At 43.7% G+C, this 24901-nt stretch overlaps 1 protein-coding gene across 4 annotated transcripts in view; it reads left to right on the top strand.

Annotated features, from left to right (window-relative positions):
* Nucleotides 1-880: 880 nt before the first annotated feature.
* cacna2d2a (calcium channel, voltage-dependent, alpha 2/delta subunit 2a) overlaps nucleotides 881-24901 on the top strand; it is a 146110-nt gene continuing 122089 nt past the window's right edge. For 2 of the 4 annotated variants that reach the window (XM_047584224.1, XM_047584222.1), the window contains exons 1-2: nucleotides 6903-7513; nucleotides 11808-11889. In XM_047584224.1, coding sequence (XP_047440180.1) covers nucleotides 7398-7513; nucleotides 11808-11889 — 198 coding nt within the window. In that variant the 5' untranslated portion in view covers nucleotides 6903-7397. Of the gene's footprint in view, nucleotides 1043-3531; nucleotides 3629-6902; nucleotides 7514-11807; nucleotides 11890-24901 lie in introns of those variants that run through there. The other 2 variants (XM_047584226.1, XM_047584223.1) reach the window with 2 other exon arrangements.

Below are 24901 nucleotides of genomic sequence, written 5' to 3'. Positions count from 1 at the left end.
CTTGTAAGTATTCTTATATTTAGATGTCTCTATATTAGCTCCAGAAACTAAAACTGAACTTAATCTGTAATACTCATTCACATTCTTACCTCAAATAGTGGCGGCCTCAGACTTTTAATTAAATTACACTGGATTAGACAAAGTCATGGTACCACGTCCGTACCCTTCATTGAAACATCGGTGTCAATGAAGGGTATGTACGTGACGTCACCGCAAGGTAAGTCTCTGTGGTTACGGCCGGATTGGTTACGGCAAAAAGTGACAGTGGGAGATGGAGATTAGCAGCGCTAGTATCAATCACAGGCTTGAATAAATTATAAAATTATATTCTAAAAAGGTGAAGAGCTGTCAGATAACTTTTTCAATGTTGTTTTGGCGTACCTATGGCCGACAGCAACTATTTCAGTTCCAACAATAAATAACAATAAACCAATAAATGGGATACTTGCAATTACTCCTCGTCATCCTTTTAACGTCCGGACGGCCGCTGCAGTATTGTATGACTAAAGTTACTTCTCAGTAAAGCTCTTAGCGTTAGCATCTTCTATTTAGCTACATGTATCATAACTGCAATGACCTAAAACTAACTTAAACTAACTGAAACTGAGTCTAATCAAAATCCATACTGGTTCGTATGGATCACTGTCCGGTCCAACTGTCTCTAATTTGATCTGATAATCCACAGTTTTCCCCGGTCTCGCTGTATTTACTGATACGTTCCACTTTGTTTTTGCCATTTAGAGGGGCGTGGCCCCAGTGACGTCAATGCATACCCTCTTTTATTCGAGTTCCGGAACGTCTCACCTACGTGAATCCTGATTGGACAAATCGCAAAGAACAGCTAACCAATCAAATCCAAGTAGTGTCCGTCAGTAGCTGCCTACACTTAATCGAGTCTAAAATTATCAAACAAATACTGTGTAGTCAAATAATTGTGGGAATGATCGTCTGTGGTGATGTAAGAATCATTACACAGTCCTGGAGAGTGGAAGGACACTCAGATTTCAGCCTTGAGGCGGTAATACAGCTCTCAGCTTGTATAGTAAGTACAAACTAATGGCGCTAACATCCAAAAGCTAACGGGTTAGCAACATCTTAACAGACAACATATCACAGCTGAGTGGGTCAAAAAACATACTGGTCTGTGTTAATATGTCAAAACATTTGTGATATAGACTAGCTAAGAAATCCTTATTACAGACTGTGTACACGAGCAACAAATGTGGACTATTTTAAATTGAAGCAGAAACAGTGAAGCCCCAAGCTGCTAGTTTTATCCAACCCATGTATTAAAAGATATGCATCTTCAACTGGAGCAGCTAGAACATGGTGCTATAACTAATTACTATCACCAATTTTTCTACAATCTATTGATTGATTGTTCATGAGTGTCATTACTTTCCATTTCATAATTTATCAATCTTTTCATCCCTGTTTATGGTGTTGTAGAGGAGTGTGTATTTGCATTTAAACCCATCCAGGAGCAGACACTTGCTCCCTACTTATTCCGTAAATGCTGTGGTATAGGGCGCCGATCCACATCTTCTACTTGGCCACATAAAATAAATTATTGATGAAGAAATAAACCAACTGAATGGGATTTGATTGATAGTACAGTAGAGACTATACTCGTACAGTTAAACCCAGTTTCATGAAGTGTTTACCTTGGAAAGTAATTAACTTAGAAACCTATTAAACAGTGTGGTGGCAGCACATACAGTCCCATTCAATCCTCCGCTCCAGCTGTACAACCTGAGAAGGTTAGACGTTGTCGCGCAAGCTGATGTGATGTATTACGGGCTTTCTGTCTCGGCCCTGCCTCTCGCTGCAGGCCACCTATTTCCCCATGAATTCTCACTCTGTCTTCGGTTGTAAAATCTGCCCGTTTGAGTACAGCTGTGTGTGTTTATGCGTCTGTCAGAGTGTGGCTGTGGAGAATAAGCTTCAGAATGTGTGTTATCTATTAATTCCTTCATTAAGCCCTTATCACCAGTTTTAATGCCAATTAAGATGCGCTTTAAAGTGACGGCAGGGCGGGCAAGCGACTGTGCACTTCTCACTCCACAGTGACAAGAGAAGAGGAGTAGACCACGTTCAGACGGGACCACCCGCTCGCCTTATCAAACCCACTGAAGGCGCCACAGGCCTGTTGGTTTTGCCGCCTCAGTGCTGACACTGTGTAATGCTGCTGTATATGGTGACGCCTTGTAGGCCATTCACTGACAATACATTGAAGACCAATTTGGTGGTGGCACGTCACTGTAGAGCGGCTTGGTGTAGCTTAATTTTCACTTAAAATCAATCCAATTCAAATACTTAAATCAATTTTTTTAAACAGCAAGACAGCTATGAGCTTCAAAAACATTTAACAGAGGCTTTATGAGTCTCTCGAGGAGGGTGAACCAAAGCCGATGGAGGTGGGTTGAAATTCACTGCATAGGGGCAGGATTCACATGCACCACTTAGTGCTGTGGGGACATGTAGAGGTCACAGCTTACACATTGGTAAATGCATATATTGTATGCATATGTACAGCTCATGGCCACTTACAGACAGGTGCCTTCTGCGTATCCAACTATAAAGGGCCAGACAGAACTTTTGCAAACACAGTCAGGGTCACAATGGACACTTTTGTGTGAATTATAATTAGATAGCATTGACAGATCTGCAATATGCAGACTAAGCAGATGGTTCATGGACAGTGAGGGGAGAGGCGGGTGGGGGGTTGTTGTGGGAGACGATGGGCTACAGGTCTCGTGTTATAGCAGCTGGCTGACAACTCTGGGATACTGCGTGTCAGCAAAGTGAGAGGAAAAACAGAGAGAGACAGAAAAATTAGAGAAGTGCAAATGGACTGAAGCGAGAAATGGATAGGGGACTGAGGATGGAGCTGACATGTGGCCAGCTTCATGGTCATACAATTACATGGTCTAAACTAAGTCTCTAAAATATCCGGAAATATATTTCAGTTAATATCCCAAGAATAAGTATCTGAGACTGCATCACTGACACATTTACAGAAATGACCGTATTTGAAGAATGCCTGTGTAGTTTAGTGTGTCATGTTGCAAGTCTAAAACATACCGGATTGACCTGTCCAAAAATGTCACGACGAGCTTTTCTTTCGTTTGTTACACCCTCTGTGCTCCCTGGGTGGCACTGATGTCTCTTTCCTCCCTTCTATTTCCACTCTCTATCCTTCTCAATCCCAGCTTTGATGTATGCATGAGGGAGGATTTCCCGAAGACCAAAGAGGCCATTACCCAGGGGCCATTAGGCCTCTAGTAGAGCATGTCAATGAGTGCTGAGTCTTGCTCTGTTTTCACATGCAACTGCTTGCCTATGTGGTAGATTCCTTGGGGGCTGATAAAAATATAGCCTTAAATGTGTACATTTCTCTCATAAATATTAGTATTTTTAACATGGCACTGCTTGTGCGCCCTGCTGTAACATTTAGTGTAGTGGTTGTTTTCCTACTGTTGCACGTGAGGAGGTTGGGTCATTAATTGGTGCTTTTGTTCTTTCATGCAGACTAGGAGCGAGGGGAGTGAGTCATCACCATCAAGATGAAACGCTCTGACATTTGAGCATGAATGTCCCAGAGTGCCTTGCGGCTCAACATCTCTGGGTATGTTTGTGTTTCACAGCACTGTGGTCTGAATGAGGGATTTTCTTATTGATTTTAGCTGAGCATTTAGATCTTGTAGGAAGTAGCCACACTACAGAGCAATTCACAAGGGATGCGGTTAAACAGAGATGTTTATTTAAACTAAATTCTGTGTGTTTTTTATTCCTAATCTTTGTGATCTGGCGAGAGGGTGAAGCTAGATGGGAGGATAAGCTGTGAGGTGAGCAGGGAGAGAACTGGAAAGGACACGCGGGAAAGACAACCTTGACTGCTGGAATCACTGCTGATCTCTTCAATATATTCCAAAAGGGGACGAAGGTACACTGACTCTTCTCTGCTGTGGTTTAAAAAAAAACCCCAAAAAGACCTCAAAGAAAGTGCGTGGTAAATGAGTGACAGTATATCATGCCCCTGTTTTTACGGAGAGCACTTGAGAGGATCATTGAAGTTTACAGAGAGCGTCTCATGGGCAACTGACTCTATTATCTGCTGTAAATGCGACGTGCAATCCTTCTGTAATCAGAAATATAAAATCTTAACATTCAGCAGGCTGACCAGACTATGTTTCACAGAGGGTGAAGCCTCACTTTTTCTGTCCAGCGCAGCAGAACATTACCATAGGGGCCACGGAAGGAGATGGAGGAGGTTAGGGAGAGAGAGAGAAAGATGTGTCCAGCCTGTATGTGTCTGGATGTGTGGGGCGCGCCTTTTACTGGTGACTTCCCCGAGGCCCGGAGACAGGGAAACAAGGAATGATTAATTCTACTCCAAGCTACTTGGCCTCTGTCTGGGTGAGCAGTCCCCAGAAAAGAAGCTGGAGTTCAATGCAGATCAGTGAGGCCTGTCTCCTTCTGCTCTACTCTCTGGATCAATAACAGATTGGCAGCTCAATCTCTTTGTGAGAAACTGCACAGCCAATGAGAGAGAGAGAGACCCCATGTAGGGGAGACCTGCCTCACGTCTGCCTTTCTCACCATTTGAAGGATCAGCAGAGCTTGAGGTCATTGATCTGTGTGTTTTCACTGAGCGGATCCCTTCGCTGGCCTGATCGATCAGCTATAATAAAGAGTGGATTCTCTATAAGCATTGCGCCGTGTTCAACGAGATCTAAAGCCCCAGGGTGACTATCACCTCTTTTATCTGCCACTCTTCGTCTCACAGTCGCTATCACACGAATACAGGCAAATTAAACTGAATTTGCATTTAAAATACACGTGTGGGCATCATTCTCTTGGTCCCAGCAAATGCAGCACATCCAGAGAGAGACGTACTGTTTGTACAGATTTAAAAATCCCTCCCTTCTCTCAACAGCTCTTTGACTGAGAGAAAACTACATAGTGTTCACCAAGTCAAAATTAAAATTTCATTCTTTTTCCTTCCTCCTGGCTCCGTGAGCCAAGTAAATGGAGATAGGTTTTTATCTAATATATGTTTGAATGGAAGGTGTGTCTGTGAGTCAGCAGAAACGCTTAGTGTGACTCAGCCAGCCTACACCACTCTACATGCATCTGTTTGTTGTTACCGTTAATGTCATGATCGGAAGTACGCCACAGTAAACTAATGTGTAAAACGAGCCATCAATTTGGGTTATTGTTCCCGGCACGGGGAATAATAATAAATCAAACCAACTGTCTCCTCCTTGCCTGCCGTAGATTTGTTTGGAGGTGTAGATGAGAGGGAGTCGCTTCTTCAATATATCTCAAGGACTGGGAGAAAACGCACAGGCCTTTATTTTTTCATTTCCTGAGGAACGAGCCCAGATATTTGTTTCGACCGAGTGATTCCGAGACATCTATGTACATAAGCAGGGGACTGCTGCTGTAGCTCTTCATCCCCGCTATCAGGTGGGTTTTTCCTCCCCTGCTGAGGTCCGTGCCCCGCAGTGTGTCCTTTCTACCAAAACCGCCCCGTTCTCTCTGTCAGCGAGGAGACAGAAACGCTGTGCAGCAACCCTGCCGACTGCTGTGTGGCTTTCTGTAGCAGAGCACCTGCGTGTCCCCTGCCGACCGACTGAGCCAAGGACAACACAGCCACAAGACCGGCTGTCTCTCAGTGGCCAGCAAATGAGCTGAGAGATGTAAGACTCCCCGAGGAGCAGCCGAGGGGGACAGAGTGTCTTGAACCTGTGCTTTGACTCGGAGACAACTGGAAAAATGTGAACAACACCTGAAGCCACGAGTACATGTAATCGCATTTTGTGTTTTCTGCCTGATTCCAACATTGACAACAAATACAAAACTGACATACCCATTATGTAAAAAGCTATATGCTGTCAGTGTGTGTGTGTGTGTGTGTGTGTGTGTGTGTGTGTGCTGGAACCAACCCGAAATGTGTGTTTTGTTTAGGTGAAAATGTATCACTCCTACTATGCCCTCCAGTTGAAATGGCAAGATTAGAATACAAACATCAGTGCAGGAAAAGGTAATAAGACAGGTACGGGCGCACACACAATGACACATACATACGCACATGCACAGCTGATAGAGGGAGATAGTCACTTCTCTGGGGGGGTAACTTCACGGTGAATTAGATTTACTCTGAGGTTTCAGTGCATCTCTCCTCCTTGTTTACCATTAAAACGAACAGTATCTGACTTATGTCCAGAGGAGAACGCGCTCCACTAAAATCAACCCCGTGTACCCGCTTATGATTATTCAGAGGCTTCTTTTTATGAGGAAAACATTTGATTCCTGTTTAAATATCAGATGACAACATGGAGCAATGTGTAGGTAGGTATCTCCAAAACGGGGTTATTAATTTCCCGTGCATTCATTTAAATGTTCATCCACTGAACCAGATGAAGTAGAACAAACGTAGTTGGAGAGCAGCCCTAAGGTGAAGGCTGACTGTTTACACTCCAGTTAATACAATACGCCCCTCTAGACTTATGCTTCTAATTAGCAAAATAAAGCCTCGTTTTTTTCCCCTCCTAATCCTGAGTTTGGGGAGAGCACGGTGCGTTCAGCGTGGACACGATGAGGAAGAGGAGGTGGCCTGATGCGCGCCCCCGTCTGTCGCACGCGAATGGGCTGTTTGTATGGAGCTAAACAGCTGAATCAAGAGTCACGGATAGACGAAATATGAATGCCGGAAGTTGAGCCATTTGACGGATAAAATAAAATTCAAAAAAAACGTGACCCTCGTGTCAAAGCTGTGCGTAAAAATGAGATTAGGTTACAGGTTACGCACCAGGTCTCCCCCTTAAAATAAGTTCGTGCAAAAAAATATGTGACCTCATAACAATATTCCTTTTGTGAGCACTGATCTAACCTGAATACATTTCTCCCAGAATACAACACAGTGGCTTTCTCACATCTGCTCACGTGAATGAGGTGTAGGCTGCTGCCCCCAAAACGATAAATGGTTTTATTTTGAAAGCGGGCGTGGAAACGCTCTGTCCGTGTCGTGGCGAGCTTTACTCTGTATGGTTGTTACATCGGAGACAGTAGGAGAGAAAAGGGGCAAATGTGCGTGGCGGCGGAGAGGGAGGGAGGACAGTGAGTGCGGAAATAGGCAGCCAGGCACATCAGCAGCAGCGGCAGAGCATCTTTCCTGATCCTCATCTCCCGCGTCTTCAGCTGCCAATTCTTCGTGTGCGCCCCTGATTGAGATTTCACTGCCGACTGAAGTGTCCAGAAGCCCCCGCCAGCCATCACCTCCCACCACACACTTTTCTCCGGAGCTCGGTTATTCTTAGCTCAGCTGCGAGAGAGGCTGCCCTTCCGGTCCTTCTCTTATTTATCCCAGTTTCTTGAATATTTAATGGAAAATGGCGATCTGCGCGCAGTCGTGCGGGTTTTTCTGCCTCTTCACAATCCAAACTGTACTTATCATATGCGTCTCCACGCCGACAGCTGGGACCCACCTCTTCCCCCAGCACTACACGTAAGTACCCTACAACGTTTGGGGGGTATAAACCGGGGTGCGGAGCGCGTAACTAGGACAGGTGGCCCCGAGAAGCCTGCACATGATGCGCCGTTTACCTTGTTACGAGATGAGCTGCTGTCCCTGATGTTCAAACACAGACGCAGCCTCCGTCTCTGATGCTCCGTTATGAATTTCTGTCTCACACAGCTTATGTTGTTGTTTTTGTTGTAGGCACTGGCGTTGGAAACCCAAAGTCTTATTCAGTTTGCCTAAGAGGCTACAGGGAGCTGGCACATGTGTCACAGTGGGATCCAAGCAATACATGATTTGGGAGTACAGATATAATAATAATAATAATAATAATAGTCGATGTGTTGCTTTCCTGTCACTGCATGGGGGATAATATCCCATTTAGGCATGGCACTCTCCTAAAAACTCTTCCTCTGCACACGCACCGTGGAAGTAATCATATCGGTGCCACCGCAGGTCACGCTGGTGTTTTTAACTGGATAATTGTTGTCTCAGAAACCGAATCTGGAAATGTTACAGTACAAATTTAGACGCCCTCCAGGCCACCGTCACCGTTGCGCTTTATCCGTGTGACCGCGGGCACGGAAAGTAGCAAAGCATCCAGCTGTGAGAAGAGCAAGAAAACTATTATTGGGACTTTTCCTAGCGTGCACCTGCTGCGAAATGTTTGGCAGTGGTACTTAAAATGTAAAGCGTAATTCCATCTCTGCAAACAGTGACACAATTTCGCCTTGAAGGACGCACAAAGGCAACAGGAACGTTATGTTTTCTGCAACAATTTGCCACCTGTGCGTCGAGAGAGCTTTTCAATAAAAGGCCGAGGAAACAAATATGAAAATAACAACGACAAAATCAAATATATCTCTCTATATATGAATAGGCGATTGCTTCATTTAAGATTATATTTTCAGATTTGTTTTTCTGCCTTAAATAATAAACCCATGAGAAACCTGAGTGCAACAGTTATTCTCAAGTCTATGGAGTATCGCTGTTTATAATAATCCTGACCCGAGGTTCTGAGGTGAACCCGGTCTGCACCCTGTAGTGATGATTAATCAGAGAGCTCCACGGAAATGACGAGAATCTAAATGATTCCTCCGTGATGCATCCACCCAGAGATCTCTTTAAAATCTCGGGGCTTTGTTACTTTAATAGCCAAGGTGACTTTCAAAGGGACAGTGCTTTAAATGACTGTGGCCTGACTTAAAACTGCAATGAGATGGACTATTAATTTGATGACTCAAGCTCTCTACATGGAAAACTATCGCACGTAATTTATCTTGCACCTGGGTTACTTTGTGAACAAAATGACACGAATTACGTTTGAGCAGCTATCTAAAAATCTATACTCCTGGTCAGCTGTGAGGAATGTCTCCCCCACCTTGCCCTTTAACTACATCCACTTGTAATTGGATTATATTTGCCAGTATAATAAAGAGGCAATCTCATTACTTGTTACCCCAGAAGTCTATCAGCGTCCTTGTTTAAGCAGATAAAAATAATATAAAGTGTCTGTAGGTCATATATGTGCTCTTGGGATTTATAAACTGGGTTTTGGGTCATTTCCATCGCTGTGGTGTTTGCCAGTTAATTGGAGTGTTAGAGGGAGCTGTGGTAGGAGTCTATTGTTTGTTTAGTCCAGACACACACAGGTTTGAGAGTGTGTCTATAAGGAAGGGCACGATGTCCTCTATAGTCCATTTTGACAGCACTGTATATTTTCTGCACTTTGCTACCTAAAATGAGGCAGAATGTGTATATGGTCATTGCACTGTATCGTTGTCTATGTGTGCAACATTGTCCGTGTGGCAGAGGGGTAAAAAAAATAGTGTACATGTGGAAGTTATTTCCCCGTTTCTAAATGATGTGGCGAAATTCCTTTTCTGATAACTGGAAACTAAATGGCCATTTTGTCAGTATTTTCGGGGAAAGCAAAATATTCTCCGGGAAGGTAACATATCATCTGCAATTTCCCCCAAAATGTTATTTCCGCGCACGCAAACACAGTCCACCTTCGGCCCTAATAGATATTTGAGCGTGGCACTCCGAATGATGAGATCCATTGCGGCAGATTGAGCATAGTGACGGTACGGGGCTGGCACACATAGGTCTTCCATCCGAACTCATTTCATCGCATTTTCTGCTTTTCATGATGCTCGGCTAAGTTAAATCATAATGCAAGGGGGGGGAAAAAAACATCAAAAACACTGGAGGCAAATGGCAAAGTTTTAATACTGGATTAGACTACAGAGAGCCCTGGTCTGCTTTCATGTAGCGCACCGTGACAACTTCAGTATTTTGAGGGAAGATCACAGTTTTCATAATACAGAAGATCTCCGAAGCATTCATCGACCACGAGGCCTCAGTGGTGTGTGTAATTTACCAAACAACTGTGTCCTGATATCTCTGTAGTTGTTGAATCGGGGGATTCTGCAATTTTAGGACTGAGACGTACTTTGATTTGCGATCAGTCTAACACGAATCTCGAGTCAGTGGTGCTTTCAGATGTTGTTAGGTCAGCTTCGTGTGATCTGATGGGAAGCAAGTCAGTGGATTATGGATATCAGTCTGCATGTATACGAATGTTACTAATTACACTGGACGTGTTTAATGGAGTGGAAATGAATCGTCCTGGAAACATCAGGGTGGAGGTAGGGCCTGGCTAATAGGTGCACGTGTGCCTATGGAGCTGGTAGAGAGGTGGATAATGGATGAGTTTTTACCATTTAAGATATGTCTTGGAATTGAAAGAGCCAGCGCAATGAGCATGAATATATGTGAGTTTTGAACTTAGTGTCTTTTTTATTATCTGGATAATATCTTTTGATATTTACTTAAATAAATTCCAGCTTTGTGAACTGAACAGGGACGTTTTGTCTTTACACTTCTTCTTATATTCATTTTTGCAGGAATCAGATATCGATCACTCTCAAGTCAAACGTATCCTGACTTATTAACTGGGCCAGTGTTGTGATGCTTGATGTGCGCTCACACATCTGTACAATGCGGGGCCTTTTTGCAGCCATTCTGTCAAAAAGGCTGAATAAATGCTGACACGTGTGTGCGTGTGCGCGCTGCACGCAGACTAAAGGAGTTGCATAAGAAGTCTGCCTGGCTTGGGGACAGAGGTATTGTCCCTCTCTGTTAGTATCACTGCTCGGCTCTGTTCTCACTGTAAACTTGTTTTCATTTCATATTGAGGTGACCTTTTCATAGTCCGCGGCCTCTCCACCGCTTCTCTCCTTCCGCGCTCCTTTCGGAGGCCCTGTTGCCTTCTCCTAATCTTGTCCTCACAAACTCGGGGCGAGGCGCACACACTCGTGTTTGCTCTGCCGCTGCTCTCCTGATGAGGCCCCGCTCCGGCTTGGTGATTATGGCGAACGCTGTCACCGCTTGGCAGATTTGTGCAATTTAATAAATCTGTCTTCCCCCTTGTCTTCTGAGCAAATCTGACATTTAAAGATGACATTTGTCTCCGTCATCATATTAAAAGACAAACGAGCGTGTTGTGTTGTGCTGTTGATGCTAGTGATTAGCTATCTCCAGGCTGCTGGAAGGAAAAGGTTGGCACAGAATCGGTGGCTGGCTAGCGAACACATGACAGAATTTATTTATCTGATTGTTGACAGAGCTTTCAAAATGTTTTTGCCTTTTTTTTTTTTTTTTTTTTCCAGGGAGAATTTCTAGTTGGAACATGGATTGTTCAGCACGTATCCGGGTTGGCAGGTTGGACTCTTGCTGCTGCTTTGAAATGATCTAGTGAAAATCTTGATCCATTAAGTCATTTGTTGCTTGCTGTGAGATATACAGTGATGAGCTCCAGCCGTTTGATCTCTTAATTCCAAACTTGGCTCCGTCTAATGGAGATCAGCTCTTGCTTAGGGTGCACTTCTGTCAGACCTGAGCAGTTTTATTGTAGAGCCGCCGATCCCAGCCGAGCCAAGACAGGCGCGTTGGGTGCCAGTCCTGCCGGGGCCGACCAGATATATTATATCAGGACGTGATGGGTAAGAGAAGGTGCTGATGACTAACCCAGACATTAGTAGAGATAGGACAGGGATACGTCCAGATAGGGATCTGGAAAGGGGGTGGGTGGGGCGGTTGATGTGGCAGTCGGCCAACAGAAATAGAGCTACACGAATATATGTGGGGGGGAGAGGGAGTCTGTTAGAAACAGACTCAATCACGGTCGGTGACGGAGACATTAATGGGATTGCGATGACGTGTGTCAGGTGATAATGTCAAGGGGTAAATATTGAAAGTGTCTCGTTTTATTTTCCAGAATGATTCACTGGGCTGGGCGCATCGAGAAGGAGCTGGAAAAGGTGCTGCAGCACGTTACTGGAACTCAGCAGATGAGATCGGTAAGTTGACGTCACAGCGTCACGTGACGCCCCGCGTTTTCCCGCATCATCAATCAGTGAGATTTCAGTGGGCTCGGCCGTACAATACATGTGTCTGTGTGTGCGAGGGAGTGTGTTTCGTATGAGTGCTGCGGAATACGTCAGAAGTGTTCTTGGAGACGGCCTCACACTGAGATCATTTTGCTTTTCTTCCAGCTTTGGGTCAGAGCTCACTCCTTACACCTGTGGTTTTCCTGAAACTTCTTGATTGATTATTCTGAATTTAAATTCCCTTTAAAACAAATGAAGATAACATAGAAAAAAGGCAAACTTTCCCTTGGTTTAAGACACAAGATGTTTGACACTAAGGTGACACTTAGTGTCATGTCGTGGTGTAGCGGAGCATGATTGTTTGTGTCTGCAGCCCTCTACGAGCCATCCTGCAACACGTGTCTGTCTTGTGTCGGAGCAGATGGTCCACCGTGGCACGGCTCACATCGGTTCATCGTGCTTCTTCCGCGTGCGCATGTTTGCCGTGCTTCGAGGGTTTGTAATGCACCCTGAAATGAATGCTTCATTATTGCTGTATGGGTGAGTGTGATTCACCCAGCCGGTATGGTGCCTGTGGCTTTAAAGCTAGCAGCGGTTAGCGTGATGGCTGTTAGTGTGGCGGCGACATTGATGGATCCCAGAGAGGAGGAAGTGAACTGGTAGGGATTGTGCTGGTGTGGAGGGTAATGACCATTAGCAGATATCAGGCAGACGCTCAGATTGCATGATAGAGATACGGTGATTTTTTTTTTTAGCACTCTTCCAGTGTAAACAAAACGTAGCAGAGAGTGTTTACCCATCAAAATATTTGCCTTTCGTGGGCTGTGCAAATATTTGCTTTCAGTGTTTCCACTCAGAAGGGCGGCTATCTGCACGGCAGTAGACTTCTAAACTAATGTGACGCATTGTTTCAAGGTGAAAGCGGTTTGATAAAAATTATATATCTCCCAAGTGTTGTCATTTCACGAGTGGCGAAAAACAATATTGATTTAAGCTCGGTGTAGATGCTGCCCAGAGATAACCCTGTGGGTTTTTTAAAAAGGTTTTATCAGCCTAAGAGGGAGGAGAGTTTTCTCAGCCCATAAAGAAGCATGTCATCCTTCCACTTATCGGAAAGGTTAATACAATCACTAAACTTGGAGAGTCATTGTCTTGCCAGAAAGTCACGAAATGTCTGTTTGAATATCTGAATGTTATTTTTTGTTTCTATGTGGACTCAACTGAATTTTTTATTTTCAGTTTATTGCTGCGGTTATTTTCCCTGCGTTTTTATTTGCTTCCTGATCGTTTCCTTGATTAATCACTGGGAGGTGGTGAAAAAAGTTCTCAAGTGGTCGTCAGTAAATCCTCACAAATGAAAGGCTTGAACTGAAGAGTGTTTTCTCTGCTGAGTGTTTCTGCTTCTGTGGATTAATAAAACTAGAATTTTAGAAAAATTAAAATAACTCGAATACCTACCGTTAACATTGTCTCATAAAGGTAATAAGTTTAACATGAAATCTGTAAGAGAAGTACTTTTAGCTAATGATGATATTCATTACAAGAGTTTAGTAAAGCTGTTGTGTACTACAGTATATTCTGCCATTATTTAGCATAAATAGAGTTGAAATTGATTTGTATCTAATGGGTTGTGGTGATTGTAATTGGAAATGCAGCCGTATCATTTACCTACAATGGATGGCTTACATCCACTTAGAGCGCTAATGGAAATCTACATGGTTTAGTTTTTATAGGTCTTTATGTGCGGAAACAAACTGTCCACAATAAAGGCGCTGGATAGCAGTGTTGCCATACAGGCCATCAGCATCTGCTCTGGAGACTCTTTGATGAGATCTTGTCTGAGGAAACAACAGATAAGGATCCAAGGCGCTGACCACCAACCACTGTAATGGTCTGAACGTTTAACGCTGCTGTCGCAATATTAATTTGTCTCTGTTACAACTCTCGAGGCACAATAACTGGATGGGATAAAAAAAAATGCAACTTGTTGACATATCCTATTAAAATCTATGTGTTTATAATGGATTGCATCAACACGTTGTCGGAGCCCTAGCTGCTTCTTTAATATATGCAGAGAAATTCACTGGTTTAAATATGTCACGGGGGGTCTTCGCTTCGCTGAGTCGGATTTAAGTTCCCTGGTTTTCATTCACGCTTACAAGCACCTTAACGTTTTGTTCCTGTCGGCCAAACCCAGCGACGCCAGTCTCTCTGCGAAAGCGGTCCGTCCATCCCGGTGATGTCTTGTGTAAGGTGCCCATATGGCTTCGTGTGACTGTGTGTGTGCGCTGGCCTGACTGTGTGCACAGACCGGGTGTGAAAGAACATTTATCATTGCCCCAAACAGGAGTCGTCACAGGGTGTGCTAAATGGCCCAGCATGCCTAGAAAAGCCATTTTCTAAATGGATGCCTTTCTCTATACGTGTGTCTGATAGAAATCTTCCCAGGGCTATGCCGGCTGGTAACAAGATTGCCTCCCTCTGTGCCCCCTTCCTCTTCATGCGCAGTTTATTCTCGGAGACAAAAAATGTAAAGTGTGTGCAAATTATTTTTGAGTTTGTCTTACATGGAAGGAGACAAGGGAGCTAAGTTGAATATAATGTGGTCCGGTCAGCTCCCCTCAGTTGAGTTTTTTACCTTTTTTTGATGAAAGAAGAGAAAGGCCAAGGGAGGAGGGTGGTGGGGGGCAACGCACTTTGAAATGATTTTGCGCGTCTTCATAAATAAGTAATATTTGGGCTGTTTAAACGCTGAAAGTCACTTTCTAGTGTACAACACTTCCCAGGTTTGGTCAAGATGTTTATTCTTGCCTGGAGGAGTGAAAGGACGATGGAGGGTGAGTGATGTACCGGAGGAGTTGGAAGTTTTCGAATGGAGGAGTGCGGAGTGCAGATAGACAAGGAGAGTGGGCGGCTTCAAGAGCGGAGGAGGAGGGTTCTTTGGAGGGAGAAGGGATGAACAATGGCTTGACAATTGAGATGGATGTTCAGGCGGTTTTGCGTGTATATTTAGAGTCAAGCCACTTAAGATGGATGAAATGATAGAGGGGAAGGACGAGAGTTGTTAAATTTAAACGTACACAGACCGATGCTGTTTATAGTCCTTATCCTCCTCATTATCCTGCGCGCTGCTGTGTTTGATGTGTTACAGTACGCGGTGATGAGCAGCGGCGGTGGACGCTGGCATTGTTGTCGTGTCCTCGGGCTAATTCAGAGCAGTTTTACATGAGCCGTGCACTTACACCCACATGCTGTCGGTGCCAGTGGTTTGTCGGAGATTCACACTGAATCCAACGTTTAGATTAATCTAAACGTCCCGATCATTTTCACAATTGAAAATTAGTTTAAGGTAATTTTGTCATACCAGGCTACAAAATACCAGCATGGTGAAAAATTGTCTGATTAATCAGAAATAAATATGTGCATTGTAAAATATAATATGTTATTTTGGCATATTATTATTATTATTATTAATAATTAATCAAGATAACACTATACTATGCTAGAACAACATTTTGTATTTGTTCACTTAACTTAAAATTTTAAGGCAGCCCTAACAATTATTTAAAAGGTACGGCTTCCCGACAACACATTGAGTCTTTTCTGAAAGAAAAAATATATCAGACAGTGGGTACGGTCATTGAGGTGGGTGATGGGGTGAATTTTATCTATAAGCTTGGTTGCTGAGAGCCATGGACAAGGAAATACATTTTTGCACTAATCCCGGTTTAATTTCTGGGCTAGTGCTCATCAGGCCACGCCACAGGGTTCATAGCTATAACTCTAGTTATAGCCACTGATTTGACAGAAAAAAAAAATAAAACTAGAGGTTTCATTTTTAATATAACTGCTAAAGTATTTTACAGGTGGGGTTTCATTTCCTCAAGTAAAATTTATCTGAAATATGAGGAGAATGCATAGATTATGTAAATGAGGGAGACTCATTTTCTTTATTGCGTGCAGTCGTACTGTACTTGCCAAAGGCTTATTCTAAGCCTCGAGAAAATGTACCTAGTGGCTGCGGCTAGTAAATAAATGTAGTATTTTGAAGAGTACATTATTTCCCTCTGAAATGTAGTGGACTGGTTAAGTACTTGAGTAATTATACTTAGTTATTCCTTTTCCCTTTATGTGCCAGAAGTTGCACTTTCCACAAACTTGTGAAAACATGCACATGCACTCGTGTCAGGGCAATTTCCACAGCGTCAATTTCTTGGGCAAGCCTCTCAAATGACAACATATGTTTAAATCTCTCATTTCAAGTGAAATTGAAATTCATTTCAATAAGGAGAGTCTAATCGGCATGAATAATTTAGGCTGTTGCATATGAGTGCTCCCGAACCCCCGGGTTCAGCCGCGCACTTTATATCTCCGCTCTCCGAGGATCCGCCCGCTCTGCCTCCGTGCCCTCCCTTCTTGGCATTTGCTCCTCTTGATTACTGGAAATCTGAGAAGGACGTCTAAAACAATATACCCACAGGTGGATACAGTGGAAAGACAGAGTGCCAATTAATGGATGTGGAATTCACTTCATTGTTCTGTGAGTTCCCTTCCTCTTATTTGACCGCGTAGGATTTTGCCGTCTTTCCTTCGTTTTTGCCCTTCACTCTGTGCCTTTGTGCTGTGTGGTCAGCGCCACATCAGTCAGCCTGCTGACCGCATGCTGGCTGCAGGTTTATCTCAGTTCGACACAGGCTTTCTTCCCTCTAGTCCTGCCTGTGTGTGTGTGTGCGTAACAGCGTGCAGCCTTTTTTATTATTACGTTTTTTTAGTTAACATTGCTGAAGCCTCCTGTTCAATTTGATCTGCTCAGGTATGATGTTAATACTTGATGGTGATGTTATATGTGGACTGAACACTGTGTAAAATGTCACCCCCCTCACTCCCACCTCCCACCCCCCCAAAAAAGAATGTTGCTCACAGCCAAGACAGCCAACCACTACGAACAGATATCTCTCTAAAGTGAACTGGTGGATTTTCTCAGTATCGCTGACGACTGAAATTCACGATAATCTCTCTCCAGTGCCCAGTGCTATGCTAGACATCACCCCTGTTCTCCCTCCCCCCATATGCTTTTTCTAAAGCCGATGCGAGCCCCCCACCCCCACCACCACCACCACCACCACCCCCCCCTCCCACTGTGTGCCGATCCATCAGTAGACGATTATCTCAGGGATGTTCTGTGCCATTTGTTTCTTGATTTAAGAGCTCAGCTCGACTATAAACGGTTTACACAGGAGCCGGTGGTCCCTCCTCCCAACGTGAGCAGTTACCTTTAAAGGAGAGAGACGGAGAGAGGCCTCCTCCTTCCACCATCCCCCTCCGTCGTCTGGCCCGGACCTTACTCAACTTATTATCTGGTTGACTGAAACATCACAGGCTGTTTCTGCCAAATAGTTTACTCCCTGGCTCCGTAGCTTTTATTAAGTGTCCCTCGCTGATGGCGTAACGCATATCAATAGCATTAATGTACTGGATTTAATCAAGAATCTGTTTTAGGAGTTACAGTTGTTGCAGTGATTGTACATTTATTCGTTACAGAACATGCATGCCACTGTTTTTCTGTCGAGATCCTCTGGTGTCAGTGGCTTTACACTTTCATTTTGGTAACGCGTGCTTCATAAACTGCCCTATTAGCGGAACTGAAATGAAACATGCTTAAGTTACGATTATCCACGATCAATCATAAACAGGCTGAAATTGAAATTTGAAAGAATTTTGAAGCAAATATGAACCTTTTATGAAGAGAGATCCAAAATAGATTTTTCTACACCACTATTTTTTTAACAAAAAAGTTCAAATTCAAAGTTTGTTTTCAGTAAAGATCTATCTTCTCCCACGGATAAGTAAACAAGATTCTGTATTTGAGTGCCAACTTGGATTGAGTGAATGGAAGGACGTAATGTGACCCTGGACTCAAAGACGAATGCGTTTGAACGCTCACGTCCAAAAAAAACAAAACAAAAAACAACACTAACATTTTAAAGGATTTACTCTGGAAAATTGCCATTTGTTTATCTGCTGTTGTGACAGTTGCGACGTAAACAGCAACGACTCCCATTATAGCTCGCTTTCCGATATCGTGCAGCGTTGTTTTCGTGCAATAAGGCACCTCCACGGTGTCAGTCGAATTTATATGTAAAATCAATCAAAAGCAGCCTGCAGATCTTCTGCGCAGCATTAAATTCAGACTGAGTGTGTTGTAATGGGGACCACAAAAGTGCTCAGGTTAAGTAGCTCTAATCACGATGCAGTGATACTGTAATAAATTATGCGCCCTTGTTTGTCCATCCGTCCTTTAGTGTATCCGCATGGATGTACTGTCCCAATTTTGAGACCTGGCTGAATCCCCGTTCAGACATCCCATTAGCCATTCCCAGGAGTGAGGGGTCATCAGGGTTGCGAAAGCTTAGACATGGTCTGTTAGCGAGCCGCTTTTTACTTTTGGTCGGAACCCTGGCGCAGCCCGCGCTTCTCGGTTCGCGCCGAGACGCCGGCGTTCGCTGTTTATTTACCCCCCAAACAAACAAAGAAAACGAAACAAAAACAGAAATAAAAGCCACGGCGAAATAACTGCGGACATTAGAGGCACATAAAAAGAGTAGTCGGCTGAACGGTGAGCAGGGGCGCGGGCTGGTCAGCGCCATTACTCCCAGTCTCGGGCTCCCCAGGGCTGACAGGAGAACAGAAGGGCACACAAACACGCCGTATTTATTTTTCTGCCGCTATATTGGTTTTCTGACACCGGGGAAGGTTACAAGGATTCCTCAGCTCCTCGGCTTGATGACCTGGCACTGGTTGCCGGTGTTTATATAAATGAAAATACATATATCTGCGGAGTGCAGGCCTGCATGCAGATATCCCTGGGTTAGTGTTAGAAGGAATTACTTGTAATAGTTTCGCAGCAAAAAATGGGACAGTTTAGAAGAAGGAGATTAAACCGAGCTGGTGCCATGTCTCTGGTTTCACACTACGTTTATTTATTTCTTCGTTTTGAAGACATAATCAGTTGCTGATACTTTTTTTTATTTATTTGTTTGTTTTTTTTTTTAACTCATGATTGCATGTACTTAATGGAACATTAAACGAGCAACTAGTATTATTGCGACATACACGACTCAATTACTTTTATACGTGGCGGAGTGAAGCCCGACTGACTGAAATCAATAAGACGAGCTTTGAAGACACAGTGCTACATGGTGCACGCTGCGTTTGCTCTCTGGTCACATTATGAGACATCTTACAGTGCATCACTGTGCATGTGTCCAATCCTTAAAAGCCCACCAGGGAGCAAACGGCCTCTTTAGTGTCAGCGCAGAATTAACAGAGATGGTCTCAGTGTCTGAATCTCCCTGAAATCCACTGCGTTACACTTGGGGACTGCATTTGTGTGGCTAATTGTCGCTCGACGAGTTCAAAGAAAACAAAAAGCCGGCGCGTTCATGCTACGAGTGGCTGCTTTTAAAGGAGAGAAAGGGGCCGTGCACTTGTTTAAAGGAGGACAATATAGCATTATGTGTCAAAATAGGATTAGGGGTCTGCTAAAGCTCCAGCCCTGTCAGAGGAGGATGCGTTATTTTGCCGACGCCGCAAATCTTTTCTCCGCGTCTCAGTCTCCCCGCGTTATTATTTGCAGAGTGTGTGTTCGAGCGCTTGTGTAATTTTCACTTGTCTTCCGTTTGATGTTTCTGAAAGAGCATGACGTGTCTTTGGTGCTATCTGCGCTTGACAGAGAGAAACAACTGGGTACAGTTCCCTGAGTGGGTTGCTGTGGTAATGTAGAGTGGCGTGATGCCCTAGAAAATTCCAGGTGTGAAGTGCTTTATTCATCCCACTGCAGAGGGAGTGCTTCTGTATGTGTGAAGTGGTAGGTGTGACGTTTATTTTCCATTGTGAACCGAATATATTTGTGATCTTCTTTTTCTTTTTCTTTTTTAATGGCTGTTTGTGTTCGCATCGGAGAGTGTTTGGGTGCACTGGAGTCTCTGCGGTTTTGTCCTCTTCTTCTCTTCCTCCTCCACCTGCACTCGTCTGTGATTGATTGGTCACAGTTCTGAATAACTTTAATTGGCTTGCCTCAGCAGTGGGTGGGTTCTCAAAGGCAGAACTACTGTGGAAGTCCTCGAGAGGTGTTTTAATTTTGATCATGTAGGCAGTAAGGACTCTCTGCTGCATCTGAGAGGAGTCTCCAGAAGTGCTACCTACAATGTTTTAATTCTGCGGATTGTAACGTCTTCTGCCTCGTTCCCTTAGTCTTTTTCTCTCTCTGGTGTAAAACCTGGAAGTGAAGCTCCCCCCTCCTTCCACAATCTACCCACCCCCTTCTTTGGCTTTGAGCTGGACTCTCTCATCTCCGCCTCTGGCCCTTTTCCCAGGGCTCTGTTGTTTGATGGGATTTATTCTCCGCCACTACAATTGCTTTGCGTTACACAAACACTCACGTACATGTGCGTGGATGCGTTCATATACCATATTTACAAACATACAGTACACCAACCGTATCTCCTAAAAGCTGAATTTGCATACTTCTGATTTGTAAATGAAAATGTGTTTCCAAAGGAAGCTAATTCCCAGTCCCAAAGTACTGTTTTGGTAATTAGTGAATGCTTTAAATTAAAACAGAACAAAACCGAAAAACAAATTAGTCATATGTAAATTGAGTTTCAAATAGCCAGACTTGGATATATACACCGATCAGCCACAACATTAAAACCACCCATAGGAGAAGTAAATAACATTGACCAAAAATTCAATGTTCTGCTGGGAAACTTTAGGACCTGGTATTAATGTGGATGTTACTTAGATACGTAGCACCCACCTGGACCAGACCATAACAATGACACTCCTTGATGGTAGCAGCCATCACTAGCAGGATGGAGCCTCACACAGACACACACACAAAAACACATGAAGAACAGCACAAGATATTGACCTGGCCTCTAAATCCACTAGATCCCAAACTGAGTATTGATGGGATGATCCACCGAGCCCCCTCCCCTCAACCCATAGGACCCAAAGACCCCCACTAACAACATCCTATTGCCAGACACCACAGGACACCCTCAGAAGGCCCATGTCCATTCCCTGATGAGTCACAACTGAATGCTACTGTCACAATGTTATGCTTGATCGGTGTATACACACATACAATTGCTAAATATAAGGGAAATTGCTCAAACTCTTCTTTCATCTTTTCAGTCACCGTCGTGACAAAAACAAAACAAGCCTTCTGTTGCCATTTTTTGACCATCAAATCTCGTGGACCGGAAAGCCTCCCGTAAACGCAGGCTAGTATAAAATATTGATGCAGCTCGAAGCAGGGTGTCGTAAAACGCTTCACCGTCCCACATTAGACTGATTAGAGGCAAAGAGAACCTTATTACCTCCCTTTATGAGTTATTTCACAGTAAAATTGAAAGCAAATGAGAAACGTTTCCATTTCCCCAAAACAATATTACAGTCTACTCTTTCAAACTAAAACAGTTTAGCGCTTGTGTACACATCAAACTCATCAACTGCTCCGCGATCCACCGTGTAGTTATTGAACGCATTCGGTTAGAAATCGCTTTAAATGCATGCTACCATTATACCGAGTGAATGATTCTATGCTTACATAAATTCATTGTTTAATATGAAGTAAAGTGATTGGTGCTGTGCAACTGCACAATATTCTAAACGAGCAACTTGCACAGGAAAATGAAATCCAAGTTTCACTTGGGTGGCCAGTTCTTTTAGTCGCTATTTAAATTAGCATCATCCCTGTTTCATTAGACTACCTCACTTAGCATGTTTTTGAAGAAAGAAAATCACATTAAAGGCAACGCATGTAAGTTCCTGGCAAATTTTTAAAGGCTTTATATAAATCCACCCATGACACACGTTTTCCACCAATCACAGGCCATTTTACGGAGTGACGCTTTTTTGTTCCTGTTGGTTACTCTACATAAGTCGTGCTTGTTCACGTCCCATTCCCATTGTCCATAAGTAACGTTTGTTTGTTTATAGATTCGATTTTGTTCACGATATAAAGGGAAAGGACTGAACCTCTGACTTGGTGTAACTGAATAATTGCTCCACAGATGCGCATGTTGCACATGGTGCCTTTAATAACTACATAGTTTAAGGCTTCGGTTGATGATGAAATTAATCATATAAGTAAGAAAAAAAAATACGACAGAAGTGCTAAGAACTTAATCAGATAGCGCATGTTGTGTATGTGATAGTTAAACTTTTATCTGGCCTATTACTGCTGTACAGCTGCAGCATCTGCTTTACATAGGTATTGTGTTTGTAAGCCAGCAGTCTGTTATTGCCTACAGGCGGCTTAGCACCCATTGTCATGTGGACGGTCTGTGAGTGAATCTTTGGGCACGCTCAGGAGTTAAATCCCGAAAGAGAGCAATGGATTTACGACTCACCGGCAGAATTTTTGTTGGTGTTTCCGCGCTGTAACAGCTGGCGATATGGGCTGTAAGTGCGTTTGGATTCACGTGGCTACACGAGTGGTCTCTCGAGTGTTCGGCGCGATGATTACAGCACATGTACGTCCGACTGTGCGTGTACGTGCCGCCGTGTGTTTGTGCGTGAACCCTGGACCACCAGCTCATTTCACACACAGGCAGACATCAAAGGCGGCTTGAATTAACCCTGCGTGTCGGGGCCGCTCTGCATGCCATCCGCAATTTCACATCTCCGCCACTCCGGCAGCCCCAAACTTACATGCCCATTCATATTGAAATGAACAGATGGAGTTTTGCCATGCGCCGAATCGCCATCCTTCACTGAGGAAAGATAAAACTTCAAAAGAGCTGAGAGACATTGGGATCTGTTCGCAGGTAGTGAGGCTGCGTGTCGTTGCAGGTGAAGTGGAGGTGTTGTGTGTCCCTGTGAAAGTGCGGCCAAAGTGCAGGTATCGTGTTTTTCTTATTAAAGCAGGTCAATTGTGTTTCCATTACAGCCCTCTTGCAAATGCTGGCTCCCTTTCTCCTTGATTAGACACTGCAGAAATGATGTCATGGTGGCGCGCGCGTGGACGCGCACAGGTACACACATCAAAGCAAATGCATCTAACCTCTTTTAACTCCCTTTTAAATCCATAACGGGAAGCAGTGGCCGCGGCACGTTGTTTGTTTGTGTCCAAAATGTCTTTTTTTAATTATTTTTTTTTTATTGTTTTGACTGAATAGCGCTTCCTCTGCCTTTTCCACCCAACACTTATTTTCATGCTTTCACCTCATCTTGGCACCTAATTTAATTTTATATTGTATTTATTGATCTGGCCAACTTCAATTTCCTGCAGCGGCGCGATTCTGTTGCACGATGAACGCGATAATGTAGATGAACAGGCGGCGATGGCCGGGGTGGAAATGGTGATGAAGGGCGCGATGATGATCATTTTCTGCGGGTGATTGTGATTGCGATGAGTTGTATGCTGATTAGAGTAGTGTCTGAAGATGGCGGGGGTCGCTGCAGTGTAGGTGAGGCCGTCGTATAATAAGAGTGTGTATTTTTTAATATCCCTCAGCCATCAGTAGGCTGCCATGACAGCTATTCAGTAAACACATTCATATTTCATTAATCTGGCCTCTCCCATCTCCTCCCCCTGATGGCCTCTTATTGTCTCCTCTGGAGGTTGTTTAGTAATCCACTGAGACCTTACCTCATCCTACTGTGTTACCTGCACCCACACACGCACACTCTGCTCTAAGTACTGTAGTACAAGTCTTTTCTCATGCTCATTTGTCACACACTTACGGTGTCTATGACAACTACATTTACCAGCATAAAGGACACTTATCCTTGCACTCATGTATTTGCGGCATGTAAGCAGAAGTACAGAGGCATTCATGCTAACGGCACATGCTTGACATACAAACATCTCTTATATTACGTCGCTTGAATCGAATTTGAAATGTCTACGACTGTATGCGTTGCAGGTTCCATCAGTTCGAGCCGTTTTGTGTTTGACATGTCTGCAGTATGTGTGGGTCCTTTTTTCTCACATGCTCACCCACATGCAGTTTCACCGTTTCCTATTCAAGGCAGAGCCACGCAAAAGAGCACACAATGGATGATATAGCATTACATAACCTCGGCCGGCCTGTGGGCGGAGCTAAAAGAACGGACTGAATTCGGCCGTTTGGGTTCAGCAGTAGATTTCTGACCATAAAGGAAGAAACAATCTGAACTTAATGTCCACTCACTAGCTTGTTCTACAGTTTTGGACTCTGTCAGCCACTTCTTTATAAACATGGCTGAAGATCATCCAGTGGACACTAACAAATGAACGTTGGTTTTATACATTTTACAATCAAGACTCCATGCTGTCTAGTTCTGTCCTAATTCAGCAGTCTTAGTCCAACTTACCCATCTAAGATCTTAAATGATAAGGCAGCATAAACAAGAAGCCCTATGTGTGGACAGAACAGACACTTTTACAGCAGCTTTTTGACTATTTGTAGAAGGTAAAGTTCACACACTGGTAACATCCTGTATACCGTGGGATTTAACCATCACGCACAGTACGAGGACCCTGAAGCAGTGGAAATGAAATTCTGCCATCGTTCACTTTATAAGTTACAACAGTGCTTTTCCTACTGTACTGATGAAGGTCAAAAAAATACTGAGCTGATACGTACTGTGATGTGGTGAAAAGATGTGGAACGTGGTATTACTGTGTGCGGACCTTGACTTGAGATTGGTTTAACAAGTGAAATAGGGAAGTTAAGTATAGGAATTCTTTGTACAGACATAAAACTTTATTAATTTGTCATTTGTATGGAAATTCTTAGTGAATGAATAAATGAACACTTTTTTTTTCAATTGATGAATCAATTAATCTAGTCAGTGACTTTCCCTGTTAACCTTTATTCAGTATTTCTCATAATAACATATTTTAACGTGTAAAGAACACATTTTAAATGTTAACTTTTACCTTTTTGACACTATTGGCCACAAATGGAAACGTATTCAATGCAGACTT

The sequence above is a fragment of the Mugil cephalus genome, chromosome 4 (genome assembly GCF_022458985.1).
Source record: "Mugil cephalus isolate CIBA_MC_2020 chromosome 4, CIBA_Mcephalus_1.1, whole genome shotgun sequence".
Lineage (NCBI taxonomy): Eukaryota > Metazoa > Chordata > Actinopteri > Mugiliformes > Mugilidae > Mugil > Mugil cephalus.
This window is presented reverse-complemented; position numbering and strand designations above follow the sequence as displayed.